The sequence below is a fragment of the Molothrus aeneus genome, chromosome 11, assembly GCF_037042795.1.
Source record: "Molothrus aeneus isolate 106 chromosome 11, BPBGC_Maene_1.0, whole genome shotgun sequence".
NCBI lineage: Eukaryota > Metazoa > Chordata > Aves > Passeriformes > Icteridae > Molothrus > Molothrus aeneus.
The window spans coordinates 2,014,068-2,038,169 of record NC_089656.1 but is presented as its reverse complement, the minus strand read 5'-3'; the positions used below and the strand labels follow the sequence as shown (position 1 = coordinate 2,038,169).

The following is a 24,102-nucleotide window of genomic DNA, read 5'->3' as shown; positions in this document are numbered from 1 at the left end:
ATTCCCACATTGTTCCTCTGTATCCTGCTTGCCATGTAACTTGGCAAAAAGCCACTTGCCTCCCGGTGTGCCCTGAGCCCTTCCCCAGCTGGGGGAGGCTGGGGGTGCACACTCTGCGCGTCAGCAGATCTTCTCTCTGGTGCTGCTGAGCCAGCAAAGCGCAGGGAGCACCACCAGCCTTTGCTCCCCCCCTGCCTCTGTGGGCGTCTGTCCTGCCAGCAGTGCGTCCTCCTGCAGCCCCTGGACTGGGCAATTGCCAGGAAGGAATGAAGGACACACAGTCACACCCCAGAAGAGTCTGTGGAAGAGCCTTAAGCCTCAGGTCCTGCACAGACACCTGAAAAGATTCATACCTGAAACCATTTGTGTGGAAGAAAGAACCTGGGCACATTTCTGGCTCCTCGCGTGTGCCTCGACCTCTCGGAATGAGCCTCCATCAGTTAAGTGAAAGAAAAGGAAGTTCCAAAAAATCAAAGCAGCATTTATTTAGAACAATTCACAAAGCAATAAAACAGGTAGAGATTTTCTGTCCTCTTTTGTGAGATGTCAAGCCCACCTCCCAGGCGTAGTTTGATGGATGCTCTGCTGCCTACAAGCTATTTCCAGTTAAAGAAAGAAGAAAGAGTCCCTAGGAAGGACAACTGGCCATGCCTTTCTACAAGGAGAAGGGAATAAGCATATAAAATATTCTGACACTTATGGTATAGTCTATATATATAATTTCTTACAAATTTCAGTTCATTTGCCCATTCCCACCTCAGTATTCAGTTGTGATATGCCCTGAGTAGGTACCATGGTCTGTCTGGACCTGGACAGATTGGGGTTTTGTTTTTCTGCTTGCTTCATTAAATAGTGATTTTCAGTCTGACAAACATTCTGAATGCCCCTTGTTTCTCTCCCTTCACTGTGATTAGGATAGCAGATTACACAACAGTGAGTTAGGAGGTGATTATTACTCTGTATGCTGACAAACTCATTTTGTTTGACTTTCCTTTGGGCTTTAAAAGCAAACTGTGCCCTCCACAGTTCTTATAAATCTGTGTGTTTTCTCCTTCCAGTCTGACTTTGTTTCATGAGCTGTGCCCAAAACTGCACTCTGTGTTCTTTCAGTTTCTCTGCTGCCTTTTGCTCCAGGTCTATTTCCAGGTATTTTTCCTCCAGGTCATACTGTGGCCAATGGACCAAGCCCTCTCCGTTGGGATTTCTGGAAACAACAGAAGGACAAGTTAGCTCTCCATTTGCCAATCCATTGCTGTCTGACTGCTCAGGTTCAGAGCAGTTCAGAAAACCAACAGGTGAGCCCAGCTGATGTGATTCTGGTACCTGAATAAATGGACAGTATTTTATGAAAATGCTCATCAGTGGAACAGCAAAAGTGTAAAAGTTGCCATTCATTTTAGATCTAAAACTCCATTGCAGATGGAGTAACTTCTCTTAGATTTTTTTCTTCCTCATTTCTGCTGTTTTTTTTTTTTTATTTTAAGAGACCATTAAGAAGAGATATTGCTTCAATATTTCTCTTAAATTCTGTCAAATTTCTAGGAAGAAGCATGTAAGTACTGCTTCAGGCAGGTAAGTACCTTCTGGGCAGCACAGACTGAACTTGAGCTGTAATTAGCACTGTGATTCTCACCCATTTTTAGCAAAGTTGGTCCAGTATCTCATAACAGTTCTGCTAAGTTCATTTTCTTCTTCTGTAGCCCCTCCTGCAAAGGGAGAGAGGGGAGGGCCACATTAGAAAGTAACTAATGAGTATCAGCTGTATCAATTGCAACACTTCTCCTGGTTACTCTCCTCTGTTTTTCTAGGAGGTTTTTGTAGGAGAGACCTGCAGATGAATGATGTAATGAAAAGTATCTGCTCCTGAAGACAGAAGATGCTTATGCTCATAATGATGCTTATGATATATAAGGTATGCTTATAATAAGTATAATGTTTATAATGCTTATAAGAGAGAAATTCTATTCTAAAGCCCTGCAGTAATTGAAATGAGAAATAATGAGGGTCTAAAAGGAAGATGGAGTGCATATGGGTACATTACCAGCTAAGAATGGCTTTCCAAAGACAAAGGCAATCTCAGCTCCATGATCTGCTTTTACAAACTCTGGTACCAAACCTTCCGCGGAACTCGGCCGATGTTGGAATTCATAAAAGTAGACTGGGTTGCCAGCATCTAGAGGATACAGAAAAGTGCTGGTTTGAGAGCTGAAAATACTGCTCCAGAGATGATAAACTTTCATGAAAAACTGTTTTGGTTAAATAAAAGCACTGTCAGTGCTCTGGATGGTGAAAAGTGCTGCACACTGTCCACACCAGCCCCCGACAGAATTGTACAGCTGTTCTGAAGCTGCTGGGTACCTCTGTGGTATCTGGCCACTTCCACAGATGAGATGACAAAGTAGACATCTCCCATTGCATCCAGGAGGCCATCTCGGACCTGAGCAGGGCTTTCTGCATCCCCCATGTACTCCTTGTACACTCTGTCAACAACTTCAGATGTAAGGCCCTGAAACAGCAATGAAAAGTATTATAATGATGATGAATGTTACAAGGAGCAGCAGCAGTGGGTGAGTGTGGCCTCTGCACATCCCTGGCTAATCCTCAACAACAGCTTTCAGAGAAAATCCCCAGCTGTGTCAGAGTGTGGCTCAGAGCTCAGAGTGAAGTTCCACAGCTGTGGATACAGGTGATCTTGGGGAAAAGAGGGATGCAAGATCAAAGGGTCAAGCACCTTTAGATAAGCAGCAGTGATGCTGACTCTTCTCTCTTCTGTGGAAACACCTTCACAACAGCACAGAGATCCTGCTGGATTTCATAAAATCCATTGATTGTGGTAGATAACCATAATTTTTCCCGTTCAGTACAAGCTTGGGCTCTGCATTTCCAAGTTCATGGTGGATGTTTGTGTCATTGAATGATCCTTGCAAGTACTGGCCCTGCTTCTAGAGTCCTTAATTCTTACCTCATAATCTGTACTTTTCTATGGATTAGCTTCAGGAGAGCACAAAGGCACCACAAAGCCAAGAGATTTGTAAATTACAGGGAAGCAAAACCTCGAGAAACCTGAAGGAAGGTGTCAGAGCACCCCAAACCTCTCAGGCTTTCCTTTCCAGTGCCCAGCTACTGCTTTAGGAGGTTGTGTCCCATAGGTGTCCTGCCAGACCTGCTGCTACTCTGCACGTCTTGCATAACCTGGGAGGATCTACAATATCCAAGAGACCTTGTTTATGTACCTGCATCACTCCTGGATTCCCACAGAACTCCTTTTGAGGAAGATGGACATTTAGGCTGGAAATGGAGAGAGTATTTGCAGTCACTGGAGGTAACAGGAATGCAGCACATGGGTGCCTGTTTCTGCCCCAGTTCAGGGAGCTGTCCAGCACAATGGCATTTCCCTGTGAAATGTGTCCCTCCAGGGGTGAAACCAGCCTGACCAGCCAAGCAGCAGCACTGAGTTATTCTGAAACTGGTCTCTTACCTTAAAGATTAGTGCTAAGTTGCTCTGTAAAATCTGACGTGCAACATCTTTATCCAGACCATCCACAAAAGGAGGAAATTTCATCATCTGTGTGATACAGAGAATCATACTTATTAAAGCAGCCTCTATTTACAAAATGATATTTATATATCAACTTTATAATTCTCTTACCATAGGAAGTCCATATCCAAATTCACAGTTATTTACTCCTATGATGTATGGGACAGCATTGATTGATTTTTCTGAGAGTAATTCCCTGGGACTCTTTGGAAAAAAATCACCATCTACACATCCACTGCTGAAAAAGACATCCTGAACAAAAAGGGAAAAAGGGAAAAGAAAGCTTCATTAGTGCATTCATTTTGATTCTGAAAGTAGTTCAGATTTTAACTGCTGTTGCAAAGTGAAGCCAAATGAAAATACAAAAAGTAATGATATCCATGCTAACTGAAAAATCTCTGACTGATTTTTTGCACTAGGAAGGAGGTTCTGTGAAGATTAACATTATATTTCTAATGTTTGTGAAGCAGAAGTCATTATATTCAATTTACATATTTTCTTAGTGCAATATGGCCATAGATGTGTGGAACAGCAGGGAAAAAACCACTTCTGTATTGAAGTTTCAAAGGCACATAAGCAATGTTATAAGAACTTTTAAGTTGGACATAATATATGGTTTGATTTTCAGGTTCTCCAGAATCATCTGTGCCATTTTCTGTTCCTTGCCCTGGTAGAGCACGACAGCAAACCACAGGCAGCTCCAAGTGCATGCAGAATGAAGGGCAGGAACCTGTTTACACTTTTCAGGCAAGAATTCACTGCAGATCTGCAGTGCTGTCACGTCCTGAAAAAGTCAAGAACGTCAGATTTTACAACCACTTCAGGTTCTGCTAATATTACAGCCCACAAAGAGTATTCTCTGGGATGAAAAGATCTGAGATGTCATTTAAATGCAAGAAGAATCATTTCACCTACCATTTTTTGTGTTATCTGTAGTAGTTCTTCTTCTGTTTTTCCTCTCAAGCATTCAACCATTGCAGCTGAACTGGATTTTTCACAGCCAGAGACAGCAGCAATTTTCTGCAAGCAGTGAGAACAAACAGTCTTGGACACATTTCCTCTGTCTGGCTCTGTGAGACACTGAGTGCAGCAGGAGCAGCCAAAGCTCCTGCACAAAGGGTGCTGGAGCCTGGCTGTCCCAGCTCCTGAGGGAGGGCACTGGAAGCCCTCACAATCCTTCACACCATGGGCTGGGAAGAAGGGGAAAACCTCTGACTGCAGGTTTTTTTGATACAGAAATATTCTGAGACAATGCTGGTAAATAACAGGCTGGGCTGAGAAGGCTGGGTGACATAAAGGAGTTAGAGAATAAACCATCTGCAACAGGGAGCACATTCTACCACTCTTGGTGATGTCTTTTTGGCTGGAGCAAGAGCTGTCATTAGAGACAGCTGTCTCTCTTATGTCCCAGCTTCCAGGTTCTGGAAATTGTTCCTTGCAGTTGAAGAGAAAAGAAAGGGCTGGAAGCCTGTAGTTCTCAAAGTAAAAAAAACAACTGAATAAAGTCTTGTTTATTTGCACACTACAGGCATCAAACAAGAGGGGAAGAGAAGAGTATTCAGAGTCTGATACTGGTTTCAGTATCAGACAGTATAAAACTGAACAGTATAAGTTCAGTTTTTTGAAGATACTACATGTTACAATATTCCTGGACTTTTCATTCTTCTCTCATTGGGGATATTTGGGTGTTTGAAAAGCAACACATCATTAAACATGTACTATTTGCACACAGAAATACTGTCTTTAATGACTGCTTTGATCCACAAGAAATGTGAATTCACATGATTCAATATTTTGGACTGAACAGTGTAATATATGCAGAACTATCTGGAAAAAGGAATTAAAATTCCCACAAGTACCCACCTGTGCATCCTCCTTAGGCTGGTCAGTGAACAAGCCCAGGGCTGCAGTGCCACTCTCTGAAATGGCCTTGTGGAACAAGCCCTTGGCCAGGGGAGATAAGACCTGTGAGAAAGCAAGGACAAGCATGACAAGCACTGTGTTCTCCCCTGGGATTTTGGGTTTCAGTATCAGCAGTGGCCATTGGGAGCATTTGGAAAGGCCATGTGCTAAGAGTGTCCCTGTGCAGCCTCTGGCCATAGCCCAGCTGTGCAAAGTGCTTTGGCAGCCCTGGCAGGGATGGGGAGTTCAGGGCCTTTCCCTCCCCCTGCCCTTTGCTCCCAGGGCCTCCCAGCACCGCCCTGCAGGGCAGGTACAGATGGGATGGGCCCAAGGCAGGCTGGCTCTGCTGCAGAAGGGCAGGAAAGAGCTTCTGGCCCGAGGAAGCAGGGATGTGTATGCCAGGTACAAGGAAGCCTGGCTGGGCTGTGTGAGCTGTACCAAAGCGGCCACCTGGAGAAGGAGAGAGTCACAGCCAATGTGCTCCGTGTTGGAGTAAAGATTTTACACAATCTCAGCGTCACAAACTGCAGGGCTGCACCAGCTACCAGAACTATTCACCTCAATCACTTTGCGCTGTCAAAGCAAACAGAATTGGGCAAGAGTCCACAACTCCTCCTAAAGGACTTTTCTCATGAGATTAGACCTTGAGAGTTTTTTACATTGGGGAAAAAAACCCAAATCGACCACAATTTAATTCAACAGATGAGTAATAACATTCTCTTCCTTAACCACAACATTTGAGCATGAAAATGACACATTTTTGTCATTCAAAGTCTGTGTTGTTTTGCCTTGTTGTGTTATCAAAGACCCAGGTGATGTGTCACTGTAACCCCGCCCTTTTCTCTCGCTGACTTCCCATGCGGATACTGAAAATGGAAGGAGGGGGTTTTTCCCCTAAGTAATTACAATTCAATATTACTGTGAACTTACAAGAGCAGAAACACTGATTCCTCCTGCAGATTCTCCAAAGATAGTGACAGATCCTGGATCTCCTCCAAAATGCATGATATTTTCCTGAATCCACCGAAGAGCCGCCACTTGGTCTAAATATCCCCAGTTACCTCGGGCATGCTCATCACCAGTGCTGCCGGGAGAGAACAGATTTGTTCAAGTGCTCAATGCAAGCCAGGAGGCAGAGGAAAGTACAATCTGTGGTGTGAGAAATCATCTGCCATTCTCTGCACAGAACTTGCCTCCACGACTGACAAATGGATGGCTCGGGCATCCCTGAGATTGGAGCAGCAGCCCCACAAGAACAGACCTGGAAGCTGCCTAGGGACTGGAAATTGTCCCCAGTGCTGCAGGTGCAGTTCAGAAATGTTTCTTTGCCTAAGCAAGTCTTCTGCACTTCTCTTTACAAGGGCTTTGCACACATTCTTTTAGAAAACACTTAGGAAAAACTGAGATCAACCAACTTACCTAAAATATCCAGCAATACCTAATCTGTACTGAATTGCTACAACCACCACATTGTCAAATGCTGCAAGTACTGAGCCATCATATGATGAAGCTGCTCCAAAAACTAATCCACCTCCATGGATCCATACTAGGACCTGGAACAAGAAACACAGGATCAACCCAGCAAGGTAAGAGCCCGCAGTGAGAAAAACTAAATATAGCCCAAGAAACAACATTTGGTGCTATTTCTCTCCTGATTCTTTCAGAATACATTTCACAAATTGTAGAAATCATTCAAATCTAAGGTCTGCAGGGCTACAAAATGGCACTGCTTTTGTTAAATGCTTACACTGTGTCAGTGCCCTGTGACTTTGGACAGATCCTTTGGATTAAATCAAGCACTGCTTAGCCAAATGGCAATACAATTTTACTTGTAAAATAGGGTGTTGTGTCTCTTTAATTTCAGTTAATATTGGCTGGGATAAAGCATGTAAGTTGTTCATCGCTACAAAAGTGCCCCTGCATGTCTGCTCATGGCAGAGGTTGAACTTTCCTGTCAGATAATTTTGCTCAAAATGTTTTAAGGGTTTTGCTTACAGGCAGCTTCTCGTTTTCTCCTGTAGAAACAGGTGTGTAGACATTTAGGTACAAGCAATCCTCAGACACTTGCAGAGCAACTTTCTCTTTTCTGTTGGTAACCATGTTTGAAATAAACTGTCCTTGTACTTGGTCCTGTAGACACCTGAATAAATACAAAAGTTACAGCAAGAGAATTCACTAAATCCTGAAAGCAGTGAAGAGAAGCTTTTTTGTACTTCCACAACAAAGTGCCAAGCAGAAATTGATCTGCAGCAAACTTTTAGATTGGTATGTGAAATACATATGAAAATATAAATGAATTATTTGAAGTCCCCAATAGCTTTTTGCATTGCAATGGCAGATATTAGCCTTGAGACACTAAACAAGGCCAGTAGGACAACAGGAGTGAGTGAGACATTTACAAGATAGATTGGAATTGCTGTGCATTTCCTATGTGCCCTTTTAAGCCCTTGACTCGGCAGTTTCCCCCTAAGGCTGTGTTCCAGCATTTCCTCAGCTCCTTTCTGTCCATGCTGCCAAGGTTTCCAGTGCTTGGTAAGGGATGGCCAAGTGCTCCTGAGGCAGAGCATTGTCTGTAGGTGCTGCTCCATCTCAGCTCATCTGTGATGCCTGTCAAACAGCAGCTGCTGGTACAGAGAGCAGCTCCCAGAGTGTCTTTAGAAATGCATCCACTGGGACAGCTGCAGGTGCAACGAGGGGGCACCAAGGAATTTGCCTTCATGGATGGCCCTGTGAGCACATCAGTGTCATGGAAGTGCCCAGAGTTTAACATCATGAAAGGTTCAGTGGTTTGGTCATTGCCTTACATTGGTGGGTAGGAAGTGGCATCTCTGACACCTTCCCATGGCTCAGGTGGCTGGGGTTCAGAAAACCTCAGTGATCCAACTGGAGGCTTAGCAAAAGGAAGTCCCAAAAAGACATTTACAGTCCTGTCAGCTGTGTCCACTTGGAATTGGTACCCTCGGACTCTCCCGTATTTGGTCTCTGCTTCTGGTTGTTCTGTGGGACAGCAGCACAGAACCACATCACTGGTCTGTTTGTAAGCAATTACTAGATTTACTGCTTAAATATACACTTTTGTGCACTTAAAGAAGTAGTTTTTATACATAAAGCTTCAACAAACTCTCATCAGCTTTGACACTATACTATCTTAATATGCTATATTATTTTACTCTTTTATTTTACTAATTTGATTACTAGTGTTTACTCAATTAAATTTTAGTTTAATTGAATTTAAATTCTAATCTTTAATTTTTTTAGTTTAATTTTAATTTATTCTGATGTACTTTCATTATACCCTAATTAAATCAGTAGAGCTGCCATTATTACAGCCTTCATTTTGATTGGCCTGTATGTCCATCCCCTTCAGGTATATAATTTGTATTGTTGTACCACACACACATTGGTGGTTGCATAGAGATCTTAATTTTTTTTTTTCAGCCCTGGGTGGTTAGATAAAAGCCCATTTTAAGATCTGTGTGAAAGTTCTAACATCAAATACAGATGTGGTACTGTGGCTGCTCAGCCTCAGCAGGCAAGATTTTGGGACAGGGATTTGACTTTGCTATTTGCAAAGAAGGGAAGAAATACAAATGACTGAAAGCAGATTAAAAACAGAAATGAACTTTTTGCTACTGCAGCTCAGTTTGTGTCCAGATAAGCCCAGGGTTTTTGCCCATCCCTGTCCAGGGTTTGTGCTCAGTTCAGCCCAGGTTTTGTGCCCATCCCAGCCCTGGGTTTGTGCCCATCCCTGCCCAGGGTTTGTGCCCATCCCTGCCCAGGGTTTGTGCCCATCCCTGCTCAAGGTTTTTGCCTGGCTCCAGCCAGGGTTTGTGCCCAGCTGAGCCCCAGTTTTGTGCACATCCCTGCCCAGGGTTTGTGTCCAGCTTAGCCCAGGTGTTGTCCAGCTCAGCCCAGGGTTTTTGCCCCTCCCTGCCCAGGGTTTGTGCCCATCCCTGCCCAGGGTTTGAGCCCATCCCTGGCCAGGGTTTGTGCCCTGGTCTCGGCTGGCCCCGGGAAGCAGCTGCAGGTGCCGTGTCTCCTGCAGCTGCCGTGGGCAGTATCCCCGGTGTTTACCTGTGTTTACCAGCAGCGCCGTGCCGCCGAGGCAGAGGATCCAGGCCAGCAGCGCCGTGTCCCTCGCAGCTGCCATGGTGCCACTGGCACCGAGCCCGCGGGCCGGGCCTTTATAGGCTCGGCCTGGGCCGCCTTACGCAAGGCAAACCCGGCTGAGGCGAGGGAGCGCTCGGGCTGCGAGCCAGGCCGGCACTGCCGGGCTGGGCCCGGGACCCCTCCTGCCCACGGCGCTCCTGCTGCCTCCCCAGCGCTCCTTGGCCATGGCATTGCCAGAATCCCGGGCCCCGCGGGCTCCAAGTGCTTTGGAAACGGCCCGGCATTGCCGGGAGCGCTGTCCTGCTGCTGCGGCACCTCCGGCTGCGGCTCCGGGGGAGGCTTTGCTCAGCCTGCCCCGCACACACCTGCAGGCCACCTCGGCTCTGCTCGCTCGCATTCACTGCCTTTGGGTGCTGAGATCTCCGTGGGGGAAACAGTCTAGCCAAGACCAAACCTATAGTCCTTGCTTGGGTGCTGCTGTGCATTCTCTCACTGCTTCTTCCTACCTGGTACTGTTTGGGTTCCTGGTAAGGGAAAACTCTTTCCATGCAAATTGGAACTGCAGGAATCCCTCCTTGTGGCTCAGCTCCAACACTGGTGGGCATTCATGCCTCACTAGTGACACACAAGCTACACGAGCCGTCCTTTGCTGCAAAGCCAAATATCCTGTACTCCACCTGCTGCTCTCTCCTTTTGATGAATTTATTATCTATAACCTGGTCTTTGCTGATTTTCTTAGACTCCATATTTTCCCATTTACTTTCCTTTTATTTTCCACCTTCATTACTATTTTAATTTCCAAGCTTTTCTCTTCTTTGTTCTGCTCACTACTTCTCTCTCAAGTACCTACTCTGCAACAACTCTGAGCCCACATCCCATCCACAGGCCTAGAGAAGCAGCCATTCTGAAAATGGTGTGTGTGCAGACCAGTTTCTGTGAACTCTGCCGATCCTACTTACAGTATGATAAGATAACAAAAAATGGGACTTTAGATCCCTACAGCCTTGTCTGGAGATACTTTGGTAGATCTGCAAGCATGGCATATATGCTTTGCAAATGTGGAGACTCTTACTCCAGTGACACAGACTAGTAGAATCTGAGGACAGTGCTACATACCTGGTGAGTATGATTCTTGAATCCTGTTTGGCATTAAATTAAAGAGATTTTGCAGCTTGCCCTCAATCAGTGAATAATGCATAAGTCTTAATGTGACATAATTCATAAGTGAATAATGCACAAAGGTCAATGAAAAAATCCTGCCTCATGATGACCTTTGCCTCTTTGTACTGTTATAAACAGCTACCTGTCCTGATTTCAATAGCTGAAAAAAATGGACAAATATTGGGGTAATCACATATTTGTGAACAGAGAGAGACATAATTCTCTCCCAGGATTTTCCTGGGAAGCTTTGAGAAGCTGTGAGAAAGCTCAGAGAAAACAATTCTTATCTCCATTTGCTGCACCTCTTGTTGTGCACATGTGTTATAACATGTGTTATAGAGATTGTTTACCAAAGAGTGGTTTCTTAATTGGACACTGGTGGTGGTGTTTGGATTCATTGACCAATTGGATCCACATGTGTTTGTTGTGACTGTCTGTCAAGGAAGATGGGTTTTTCATATAGTATAGTATAGCATAGTATAGTGTAGTACAATAAAGTGATTGATCAGCCTTCTGCAATCACTGACTCAATGCTCGTTATTCCCTGCTCAGGGGCTCACTGCTACAATAAAATATCACAGCCCCTGCTGAGGATTCAATGAAACTCCAGAATATAAAACTTAGAGCTAAAGCCTCTGAAGTTTGGAGAGCTTTACCACATGCTAAAGAAACAATGTGAATCTCACCTCAGGAGACAAGAGCGTCGCAGTGCTTATCTCGACATAGAAATGAGTAAGATCTTCTGACATTTTCCACTGTGATTATTTTTAGTGCTGGCCTGTGCTAGGAAGTCAATTCAACTGCACTTCTCTGCATACACAAGATGAGCGTGTATTCTGTGCACACCCATACAGCACTGCCTGTTTATCTCCTTTTAAAGGAAGTGACACAACATGTCAAAGGTTTGTGCAATGAAGATTTAGCACAACTGTTTTGAAATTATATTCCCCTCACACAACAAAGGAGGTAAGAAGCAAGGACAGATGCTTAGGAGGAAGTTTTGCTTACCAAAACTGCAGTGGTAAAACAGTCTTACCCTGCTTCTGAGTTCTGCCTGGCAACAGAACTTGGGCAAGAAAATGTAGAAAATCCCCCCCTACTTCTTCCAGTAAGTAATTGGGAAAGAAGGGATGGGTAGCTACTTGCTGTAGGACATTATTAGCCATGAACAATAAAAAGTCTTCCAGAGATATAGAGGGGAGCTGAAGGGAGGGGGAACAGATGTTCATTGCCCTGTAGGACGTGTGGAGCTGAATCACTGCTGTGAGGCACCAGTGTGACCAGGAATGTGGCTGGGATTGTGGTAATCACATAACCTCTGAACAGAGAGAGACACAGCTCTCCCAGGATTCTCCTGGGAAGCTGTGAAAAAGCTCAGAGAAAGAATTAAAACAATTATTATCTCAATCTCTGCACCTGGAAGGCAATCTCTGTTTGTCAGAGATGTTTAAAAGAAGGAGTTGTCCCTTCTTGACCAATAGGTGAAAGAAGATTCCTAAAGGCCAATTCAGGTCTTAGGTCCACCATTGTTTCTATAAGAACTGTGGATTTCTAATAATAAAGTGCTTTTCATGCCTTCTGATGATGGGGTCTCTGTATCACCTTTGTCTGTCCCCAATACCCCTTTGGTGATATGGGATAGCTGGAGCAGCCTAGGAGCCAGGTACAGCAAACAAAGACATGGCAGAGAAGTGATTGGCAACTCTGCCATGAAGAGTGCAAGCCTTGCTCTTGGCAGCCAAAGCACCCTGGAGTGGCCCTGGGACAGACCTAGGGCTGGCAGTGAGGCTGTGAGCCAGTGCAAACAGGGACAGTGGCACAGGGGACAGCCTGGAGCACACAGAGAAGCACTGGGCAAACGACAGAAATGTTAATCCTTGTAGGGGAGCTACAACTGAAATTTAAAAGCAGAGAATTGTGGGTACTAGAGAATTTTTCTCCCTTTTCTAACATTTGGGAGAAATCTTAATTCCAGCACTATTGTTACAGGTTAAGTACCACAGCAGTCAGAACTATCCTGTCTCAGTTGTAAAACCAACAGACAAAGCAGAACCTTCTGTATTTTCATCTTCTTTCCACAGAGGACATTTCTGTATCTACACCACACCAAAGCTTCTGTACCACCAATAAACTTGGCATCAAGAGAATCTTACTCACAAATTGGGTGTTCATTGATTTCCCTTTATTAAAACAACATTGCTGCTACATTCTGTCTTCAGTCATGGGGAGTGACAGAAAAACATGAGCATTGGGGAAATTTGGTAGATGTATTTGACAAGTGAGGATCAACCGGAATTATTACAGTGAATAATTTCAGGTATGACAACTGTGAAGAAAAGGTGAGGGAAATGCAATTTTATCCTCAAATATACTTCAATTAATTTTTAATATCCTAATATTTTGCATATTATGTGCATGTTTAGACTGTAAATTATAACTCTAATTTAAACTTCTTGTTTTGTGTGCTTTTGCTATTTGTCTTTTCAAGGATCACTTTTTTCCAGAATTCTACCTTCTTTTCTTTCAACTTTCTCTCTTTCTTTTGTTGTAGATTTATCTGCAAGTATTCTTCATCTAGGTTGTAAGATGGCCATTCAACCAGACCCTCTCCATTAGGATTTCTGTAAGCAAGAGGAAAGAAGAGTGAGTGCCCTTTTCAGCCACAAGGGAATTCAATCACACGAGTTAAGACTGAATCAATTAAACCAGCCAATTCCTCATAGAGTCAGTGCAAAGCAGCAATATCTGTCATGAACTTCATGATTCTTACCCATTTCGAGCAAAGTTAGCCCAGTACTTCATCAGAGTTCTGCTGAGGTTCTTCTCTTCCTCTGTAACCTCACCTGAAGGACAAAACACAGAATAGCTACTCTGTGTGGCATAAATCAGGACATGGCTCCTACAGCAGCAGCATTCCCCTCTGTGAATATACTGGCAATTGCAAAATTCCAACGTGGCAATTGCTACATCACTGGCCAACATCACTCCTACAGCAAGCATCAGGGTATTTCAGCACTCCTCATGAATGACTTCAGCATCATTACCCCACTGTAGAAATCTGGGAATTTGGGAACAAGGAAATAAGGTGATGTGCCTGTAACCTTGCAGGAAATCAGAGCAGAACCAAAAAACCCCCATGTGTCCTGCATCCCAGTACAACTCCAGGAATGGGCCACATGGCTGTGTTTCCTGGATCCCATTCTAGTTTTGTGAGACTGAAATTCTCCCTATTATTCAGAGCATGACTGGGCAAAGATTTCTTCATTCTCACACAAGATGGTGCCACTCCATTTCTCTTAAAATACTTTAAGAGTATTTCTTTAAATATAGTTACACATAACATAAGCTCACTGTATCACTAGGTGAGAATTATTTCAGTTCCTGTGCGTTTTTAATTATAAATGCATCTCAATACACTAAGAAAAATGTTTGGTATTTTAAAGCCCTTGATAAATTCAGGCAAAGGGGAAAAGAGCTGTTCAGTGTTTCCTAGTGCCAAAGGTATGTACGTAAAAAAAAAAAAAAAGGAAAAGGCTCTGGTAACAGATTAACAAAGGGCTTTACAACATAGCTGGATTGCTCCAAAGTTCAATGAAGTAAAAGGAAATACTTTCATTTATGTAGGCTTTAACCTATATATTTGATCAGACTATGAACTACTGTGCAAATCACAAAAATAAAAGCAGAAAAAAATAGTGAATTCACTTAAAATAAGCAGAATTTTTGTGTCTCTGTCAAAATAAGAACTGTTCCTAATATGTTCCACAGGAAAGAAAATACTTCATGCTGAGTACTACTGTCTTAGGCATATGTAATTAAAGGATATTGCTGGATTAATAATGCTCCTTAGGAAGTGGCATCATGTTTCTTAACTGTTCAGTGATTGGCAGATTCATTGGGAATATAAAAATGTGGGATTCTGACAGAGGGAACTTCCAGAATCCCATGGAAATTTTGGGAGTACACCCTTAATTCTCCCTCAGTGGATTGGTTCCATTTGAATGAATGCTCAAGTATTAATTGAATTGTGAGGCAAAACAGTCCTAACCATTGGATCTTCACACAGAAAATGAAACACTGGAATTCCAAGCCTTGCTCTGAACATGGCTGGAGTCACTTCCTGCAAAAGAAGCCAAGTCCCCCATTCTCTGGAGCCTGACAGCCCACGGGATTTCCTCCAAGGAGGAGACACTGGCCTAAACTCCTCAGGAAAAGAAGAGATCCTGGATTTCCTGCTTCCCAAGCACCCTACAAGTTTAATTGACCTTTCCTTCAATTTCATTTTCAGCCAAAGCCATTTGGCAAATTCAGCACAGTGCTGGGACAATGACAGTGAATTTCTAGGAAATATCCTATTTGCTGAATTGCTGACAAGATGTGGGACTGTGCTTCAGACCAAGAAAACTGTAATGGAGAGAAGCTGGAGAAGATGGTTAAATGCATAAAACCAATTCTTCCAGGAGAAAGGGTTATGGCTTGGTCTCACTGCCAATATATGCACTTTATCTGATGGAAATTAATAGAACACTGAATAGAAAAATGCCAGGGCTACAGGAGTCATTCAGGAGTGAGTGGTGTCTGTTCCTTACTGCGGAGCTGGATGTCCCCAGCCAGAAATGGCCCCCCAAAGACAAAGCCAACTTCATCCCCGTGGTCAGCCTTCACATAGTCAGGTTTGCTGTCCCTGAATGCACTGGCCCGGTGCTGGAACTCAAAGAAGTAGGTAGGAGCTCCAGACTCTGCAAGACATAACATACAGGGAGTTACAGAAGAGATAAATAAACTTCAGCTGTCATCAGCTGTTTAAAATACTGCTTTAAAAAGAGCTTTATACTGGGCACTTTTCTAGCGTAATTGTTACATTCAAATATGTACTTTTACTTTTAATGCAAAATTAAGTGCTTAGCTTACACAAAAAACCCCAAAATTGGAAGATCCACTCTAAGATAACATACAGAAAACAAAATATCAAATTATTTCCACTTTGGAAAATCTTGGCATGACTTGTCTATACCTACACACCAGAAAATTTACAGACCACAGAGCTGCTGACTTCCCAAACAGCCATGGGCCAAAGGACAAAAGTGCTTTGATATGTTTTAATTTTTAAGCCTGTATACTTCAGTTAGCAAATATTTACCTGTGTTATCGTGCTCTGCTCTCAATATATTGTGATTATGAGCACACTTGCACAGAGATAAGGGACACAATCCTGCAGACCTGTATCATTGCTCCCAGTGGCAATCTCAAGAAGGGCTGCCTACATATGACAGGATTTGTGTCTGCATCATTTGATCCAGCCTGCAGTAGGGGGTTTGAGTGTCCCACTGCTGTTGATCAGCTTACCCCTGTGATAATTCAGTGCTTTAATGGCTGGCATGACAATTGCCATGTCCCCCAGCAGGTCCAGGAATCCGTCCCGAAGCTCTGCAGGGTCCTCTGTATCTCCCAGATATTCATCTAAGATCATGGGCAGAAAATCTGAGGGTACGTCCTAAGAGACAAGAAACAAACAGACAAACAATCACTGTCTGAATGAACACCTAAATTTGCCATCTTTTAAACTTCAGAGATTCTGCAAAGGCACAAATGTCCAGGACAGCACCCATGCTGATGGGAAACAAAACCTATTCATGCTTTTTGTGGGCAAAAAAATACCAAACAAACCAACCACCTCAGGTCAAATTTGCTCCAGATTCATAAAATTAAATTATTAAATTAGGGTTAAAACTCTACAGGAATAAGTGCAGATCTAGCAATTTTTCCTGACAATATCTTCAGCTTCTGTCTTCATCAGGAGAAGAGAGATGGGAATTACAAAAGTAAATTCTCAGTCCTTGAAAGATTTATGGACCATTAGACAAGAGGACAAGGCCAATGGAATCTCCAAACAGTGTAAATTGTCAGGGTTAGAATTTGCTGCTTGAGAGATGCGCCTCAAAAGAGGAGTGCAAAGTAACTACTTTAAAAGCTACATTTAATGTAAACATACTGAAAAATACACCTTGAAACTCCCTAAGCAGGAGATTAGCCATAAGATTCCTTAACATTAGGGAAGCTATTACAGTAATCCCACAAATAGGTAAGATAAAAGTATTCTTTGAGGTCTAGAATGAAAAAGGCATTTTCCCAAATCCCAGGTCTGGCTCAATCCTATTTCTGTGTAATTCCATACACCCTGGTCCTGTCAACTTTGCTGGGATTCTCCCCAAAGCCTACCATGGCCTCAGCCCTCAGTAACACTATGACTCAAGCAGTAAGACCCAAATCTGTTACATACATGAAAAAGAAAATTCACTTCTCAAATTAGATTAGTGCAGCAGTACTTACAATCATTGGTAGAAAAACCTCTACAGTTGAGGCAATTGATTTTCTATCTCCTATTTCCCTCAAACCTTTCATTTTTGATGTCTGTACAGAGAAAAAAACCAATGTTATTAGCATACCATTCAATGTCTCTATTATTTTAAACATTGAAACTACATTATTCCATTAATTCTTACTAATGGTGTTTATTTTTAAAGCATCATATCATATGCAAAAGTGCAGCACAATGCAGCAGCTGTCTTGAAAAGCTTGTATTTACTGCAGTAAACGTTGTCTTGGTGAAGGTTTCAACATAAACCACTCCTAATACATAATTTATCCTTAAATCAATGTTAAGAAACTTGTAAGACTAGAAAACACGAGGGCAGAGTTGAAGCAAAAAGCTGCTTCTGTCTCACAGGCTTATTGTCATTCTGCTGGGGGAGATCTTAAAAGTCACTGGCAGTCTGTCTCTAGTCCAATTGTTTGAGCCCTTTGAAATAAGACTAATGCAGTGTTCTTCCTCTTTTACAGCATCACATATAACAACTCTTCTGTCTGCAAAATAAATTCAAACAGATTTCACTTTGCATGGTTCTTCTGGGACTTACAACCAGCAACAGCTGCTTCATAGAGTCAGAACAAATGCTTGGTACTACACAAAGGAAATATTTAGGAAATAAAAGAAAGGGACAAGAAAGGAGAGGACACAAATCCATCTCCTGCAGTTTTTGTGCACTGAGAGCATTTGCTCATGTTTTGGAGGCACCCATTGAGTTCCCATGAGAAAGGAGAATGGGCTGGGCACCTGCATTGTGCCCTCACTCTGCCCCAGATGAGATTTTCAGATGAAAACTCTTTCTGCAGGTTATGATACCAAGGGGAAGCTGGTTGAGGTGATCAGTGGCACATTTTTAAGCACACTGTGTATCAACCCTGACTACTGAGCCTTGTGGGGAAAGGATTGGCTTTACTTGTCTTTCAGGAACAAGTCCTTGATTGTTGCATTCTTTTTCCTCTCTCTGCCTGGATGAGGGATCAAAACCGTAGGATAAGAAAGCACTGTACAAAACTGATGCTCCAGCTGATGTGTCCATGCAGTTTAACTTGCAGGATGAAGCCTCTCTCACCCTCTGTGACCCAGTGGTTCTGGGTCACTGCAGAGCCGTGATCTAAGCAATGTTTACCTTGTATGTATTTCCATCACTGCAAAGACTTGTCCTATCACTTGACACAAACATTAAAAACACATTAAAAACAAAGAATAGACATTAAATCACCGATCTAATGTTCCAGCCAAATTCATTGTTGGTGACTCCTATCATGAACGGGACTGCATTGAATTCTTTTCCAGCCAATATCTCCTCAGGTGGCTTATGAAGAAACACTCCATCCAAAACTAAGGGTAGAAATGAGATTTCCTGAAGGAAGAGGAAAACAAAAAGATCAAATTAGTTGTTAATAATATTTCCAATTTTTCCTTCAAATCATGTAAGATGTCCACACTGAATATCCAAAATGCAAAAAAGGGCTTTAAGAAATTCAAGTACCTACAGCCACTGTAACATAAATTCAGTTTGGCACAGGAGTGTAAAATGCAGGCCTGGCTGGGTCAAGTGTAGAGGAATGTAATGGCTTCCTGATCCTGGGCTCTTCTGACATTAAAACACAGGGATGCTCAGGCCTTGCTCACAACTTCACAGGTGCTGTGACACTGCCAAACTTCCAGAAAGAATTGATGTGTGAAATTGCTTCAGCATTTAGGGAGTATTTTGACAAAAGATAAGAAAAATCAACTTTGGAACGGACCATCAATGAACTCTGATCAGAGGCTGAGCTAAAGTTTTGCAAGTGAGCCATTAAAAAGTTCTGTTGCCATGAAGTCTCACCTACCTTGCTGTTAAGGACTATGTGCTCTGCTTCCAGCTTCCTCAAGCAGTCCAGCAGGGAGAGGGAACTGCTTCTATCACATTTGAAGATTTTGGCAATTTTCTGAAAATTATCAACAAAGACAAGCACTGTTATAAAATCTTTATACATGCTGCTGTTAAGAGCTTCTTAGTGGCAGATTTAAGTGAGCTTGATAGATATTTGAGTATTTTGTTTTACTGGAAATGCTACAGTTTGATCACAAAGTGAAATCATTCTGGTGTACTTCTCTTTCTTGCTGTATTTTCATTCACTGTTTTTTCAAACTTTGCTGTAGAGATAATGCAAGCTTTAGCATAAAGCAAATAAAGAAAGAAAATACAGAAACATTTACATTATTACTGTCTGCCATTACAGGAAAAGATATTAAAAGGCACTTATAGAAAGTGATTTTATTTTAAGTTTGGGGGTTTTATGTTGTTTTATATTTAATTAATTTACTTCACATAAAGGCCCTCCCTAAAAAACTGTAGGTCAATAAAAAACTGAATTCTTCTTCTGGATTCTTGTCAAACTTTCCATAATAAATGCCAGAGTTACTGTATCAAGTACAGTGGGTATAGAAATGGACATTTGCCTAGCTTGATATGTGTGTGACTGAAATGCCTTTGCCAGCCCACAGCTGTTACAATCATACAGTGTCCAATCTGTTTCTAACACCAAACAGACCAAAATTCAACAGGTGTGCTGCAACAATAAACTGGATCAAATTTGTTGCATGGTATACAATGACATTTTCCCCTTTTCTCTTTTAAACAAATTATCACATAGAAGTATCCTTTAGATATCCATATATATCCTATATAGATATTTAATATCCTTCTATCCATAGAAGAAGCCTATTTTAGGCTATAAAGACTTTAAAATGAAAAAATAATGAGCTTACCTCAAGATCTGTTGAAAGACGTAAATCTTTACTGGGGGGAATTATAATTCCACTCTCTGCTATTGCTTTATGAAAGAGACCCTTAGATAAAGGAGATAACACCTGCCAAGAAGGGAAGAACAAAAAGTATTTATTCTAGATTAACATCCTTACCTTACAACTTTATGCTAGTTATAGTCTATTAACTCCTGGATTCAGTTGGGAATTATACATCTTCATTTGCTAAATCTCCAGATTTAGCCCAATGTGCTGTTAAACTTACTGTCAAAAACCAGATTGAGCATGAAATGTTACATTAATTAAGCTTTTGAAGACTTTTATTTTTATCTACTATATACCTACATGTGCAAAAACAGAGCAAGATCCTGCAGATATCCCAAAGAGAGTGACAGAAGCTGGGTCTCCACCAAAGTGCTCGATGTTTCCTTGCACCCACTGAAGGGCAGCAACCTGGTCCAGGTACGCCCAGTTCCCAGGGGCGTGCTCGTCACCAGTGCTGGAAGGAAAGCACAGAGCCCTGCTCAGCACAGTGACAGTGGCACAGCAGAAAGCACAGAGCAGTGGCACAGTGACAGTGGCACAGCAGAGAGCACAGAGCGCTGCTCAGCACAGTGACAGTGGCACAGCAGAAAGCACAGAGCAGTGGCACAGTGACAGTGGCACAGCAGAGAGCACAGAGCGCTGCTCAGCACAGTGACAGTGGCACAGCAGAAAGCACAGAGCCCTGCTCAGCACTGTGACAGTGGCACAGCAGAGAGCACAGAGCGCTGCTCAGCACAGTGACAGTGGCACAGCAGAAAGCACAGAGCAGTGGCACAGTGACAGTGGCACAGCAGAGAGCACAGAGCGCTGCTCAGCACAGTGACAGTGGCACAGCAGAAAGCACAGAGCAGTGGCACAGTGACAGTGGCACAGCAGAAAGCACAGAGCAGTGGCACAGTGACAGTGGCACAGCAGAGAGCACAGAGCCCTGCTCAGCACTGTGACAGTGGCACAGCAGAAAGCACAGAGCCCTGCTCAGCACTGTGACAGTGGCACAGCAGAGAGCACAGAGCAGTGGCACTGTGACAGTGGCACAGAAGAGAGCACAGAGCAGTGGCACTGTGACAGTGGCACAGCAGAGCCACCTCAGCACTCTGTGCTTGGTGCAAAGTGACCTACAGCCCCTCAGGGTCACACCTCAGCCTGACTCCCTCCATTCTCTGCTCACCCCTGCTCAGGTACACCCCTGGCCTTTACTCTGCCTGAGTTTTTGCTTTACACAGCAGAGGATGGAAGCAAAGGCCAGAACAAACATCCTGTCCAGCACCAAATAAGCCCAGCTATGATCTGATAGCAGGCTGCAATCACATGACCATGCAGATGGAATGTACAGCCATTTCTCAGTGCTCTGAAGTCCTGATGTTGGTGAATTATGTACATTTAAACCACTCTAACAGTGGGAAGCTGATATAGAAGTTCAGCACATTTAGCAATCAGAACTTCCCATGCTTTAATCATGACAGCAAGTACTTTTTACAGAGTGAAATAGGTGTTCTTACTTGAAGTATCCAAGGAGTCCCAGTCTGTACTGAATTAATACCACCACAACATTCTCATAGGCTGACAGTGCGGAGCCATCATACCGAGCAGCACCACCAAATATGAAATTGCCTCCATGGATCCACACCATTACCTTGGAAACAAGAGGGTGAGACACACCTTTATGCACTGGTTTGCAGATTTCACTTGAAAAAGGAAAACAACATCAGAGAATTAGGAACACCAAATCACTGAAGCACGATGGCTGCTGAATTTCAGATTGGTGGACTTGGAATTTCACATGATAATATTATTTCTGTTTGTGCAGCATCACATTTTCAAAAGCAGGAGCAATCATTATTTGCAAACTTTATAAAACACAAGTTTGTTCAATGGTTTACATACAGGTAACTTGTCCTTCTTGCTTGAGCCAGCAGGGCTGTAAACACTGAGATATAAACAGTCCTCAGAAGTTTGGAATGCAAGGTGCTTTTCTTTGAAGTTTTTTTCAGCTGTTTTCAACAGGGACAGATCTTGAGGACAGCTTCACAAAAAAAAAAAAAAACAAACCAAAAAACCAAAACCACAATTATTAGTACTAAACCTGCAATAGCATCAAGGTAACAACAGTAGAGAAAACTTCTTTTGCACCCAGCTGAATCCCCACAGGGTGCTTGAATTTTGTCTTATCTATAATCAGTGAGAGGTGCAGCCTGTAAAAGCACATCTCCACACCTGTACTAGAAACACTCCAGTACTGGCAGTGTATCCACCACCAAATATCAACTCCTCAGCAGAAGGAGGCCTCTGCACCCCAATAAACACAGCTCTGACCAGCATGGGCAGGCTCTGCCTAGAAATGAGCAGCTCTCACAGCGGTGGGTAAGAAGTTGCATCTCTCACACCAGTCCAGGGTTCAGGCGGTTCAGGCGGAGAAAACCTCAAGGATCCAAGAGGGGCTTTTGCAAAAGGAATTCCGAGGAAAACATTTACAAGTTTGTCTGTGCCCTTCACATTTGTCTGTGTTCCTTTGAGCCGTCCGAGTGCAATGGTCACTTCTGGCCCAGCACCACTCTGTCCTAGGTAACACAAAAGGTAAAAAAAAAATTAAATTGCATCTTCATAATTATCACACAGACTTTTCCATTAAGTATTTTTTAACTGATTGTTTAATTTAGAACATTTCAGGTTCCTTTCAATTTTGTTCGGTCTTCATTTTGCTTTGGTGAAGTGACACCCCCTTTGGTGGAGTGACACCCCCTGCCAAACCCTCATGCCAGTGTCACCTGGAGCCAGGTAGGGCAGGATTTTGTCACCCTGCAAGAGCAAATTTCAGAGCAAACAGCAAAACCATTAACACTTCCTAAATTTACCATTCAACAAGATCTTAAAAATATTTTGTTTAGAGAATTCAGAAATGTTGCTGCTTTCTATCTTTTAAAAAAGACAGAAAGCTTTATTTTCATTAAATCATCTGAAAAAGTTTCATGTCACAAAACCAGTAATTTTTGCATCATGAAGGCATTTTGGCAGATTGGTAATCAAAGCAGAAGAGATTTACTGCCTTTATAAAAATCATTGGAACTTGGTGCAGTGGCTTCCCCAGCAGCAAGAACAAGACCAGCAGCTCGCGGGGCTCACCTTCTGCCCCGCACACGAGGAGCGCTACAAACCCAAACCAGGCACAAAGCGACGCGATCGGGCTCGCCGGAGACATTGTCACCCCGGCCGGGCTGCCGGGGACCCTCCCTGCTTTTATGCGGAACAGGAGGGGACAAAGGTCCCGGCGAGGGCACCCGGGGCACGGAGCGCGGCTGAACTGCAGCGTGACCGGCAGCAGCGCCTCGTGAGCGCCAAAAACAAACAGGAGAGAGAGACAGATCCTGATCAGGGATACAGACCCTGACCAGCGATACAGACCTTGATTATCGATACAGCCCCTGATTATCGATACAGCCCCTGACCAGCGATACAGACCTTGATTATCGATACAGCCCCTGATTATCGATACAGCCCCTGACCAGCGATACAGATCCTGATTATCGATACAGACCCTGATCAGCGATACAGACCCTGATCAGCGATACAGATCCTGATTATCGATACAGCCCCTGACCACCGATACAGCCCCTGATTATCGATACAGCCCCTGATTATCGATACAGACCCTGATCAGCGATACAGACCCTGACCACCGATACAGACCCTGATTATCGATACAGCCCCTGATCAGCGATACAGCCCCTGATCAGGGATACAGCCCCTGACCAGCGATACAGACCCTGACCAGCGATACAGACCCTGATTATCGATACAGACCCTGATTATCGATACAGCCCCTGACCAGCGATACAGCCCCAGACCAGCGATACAGCCCCTGACCAGCGATACAGCCCCTGACCAGCGATACAGCCCCAGACCAGCGATACAGCCCCTGACCAGCGATACAGCCCCTGATTATCGATACAGCCCCTGATCAGCGATACAGACCCTGATCTGGGATACAGACCCTGACCAGCGATACAGCCACCATCACCGGCACGGCCACGATCACCGGCACAGCCCCCGATTATCGGCACAGCCCCCGGTCACCGGCACAGCCCCGGTCACCGGCACAGCCCCGGTCACCGGCACAGCCCCCGGTCACCGGCACAGCCCCGGTCACCGGCACAGCCCCGGCGCCGCCGCCTCGCAAGGCGGGAGGGCCTCAGCCGGTCCCGGCAGTGCCCAGCGCCGATCGCCGCTCCTT

At 43.8% G+C, this 24,102-nt stretch overlaps 2 protein-coding genes and 1 long non-coding RNA gene across 3 annotated transcripts; 1 reads left to right on the top strand and 2 right to left on the bottom strand.

Annotated features, from left to right (window-relative positions):
• Positions 1–460: 460 nt before the first annotated feature.
• Positions 461–9,590, bottom strand: LOC136561308 (fatty acyl-CoA hydrolase precursor, medium chain-like). Its single transcript, XM_066557564.1, has 13 exons — positions 9,515–9,590; positions 8,245–8,437; positions 7,436–7,580; positions 6,860–6,993; positions 6,371–6,524; positions 5,402–5,503; positions 4,454–4,558; positions 3,650–3,790; positions 3,479–3,565; positions 2,359–2,506; positions 2,042–2,173; positions 1,634–1,706; positions 461–1,204 (listed from the first exon to the last, which is right to left on the bottom strand). Exons 1-13 carry the CDS (start codon positions 9,588–9,590, stop codon positions 1,030–1,032), a joined length of 1,665 nt encoding a protein of 554 aa, XP_066413661.1. The 3' UTR covers positions 461–1,029.
• On the top strand, positions 1,135–5,265 carry LOC136561309 (uncharacterized). Its single transcript, XR_010784317.1, has 3 exons — positions 1,135–1,295; positions 1,809–1,912; positions 4,167–5,265. It is a non-coding gene; the product is annotated as an uncharacterized lncRNA (long non-coding RNA).
• Positions 9,591–12,871: 3,281 nt separating the features above from the next.
• Positions 12,872–23,070, bottom strand: LOC136561417 (fatty acyl-CoA hydrolase precursor, medium chain-like). Its single transcript, XM_066557713.1, has 13 exons — positions 22,995–23,070; positions 22,228–22,432; positions 21,759–21,897; positions 21,374–21,507; positions 20,175–20,328; positions 19,833–19,934; positions 18,911–19,009; positions 18,298–18,438; positions 17,042–17,122; positions 16,058–16,205; positions 15,301–15,450; positions 13,482–13,554; positions 12,872–13,332 (listed from the first exon to the last, which is right to left on the bottom strand). Exons 1-13 carry the CDS (start codon positions 23,068–23,070, stop codon positions 13,143–13,145), a joined length of 1,692 nt encoding a protein of 563 aa, XP_066413810.1. The 3' UTR covers positions 12,872–13,142.
• Between the last annotated feature and the right edge of the window lie 1,032 nt (positions 23,071–24,102).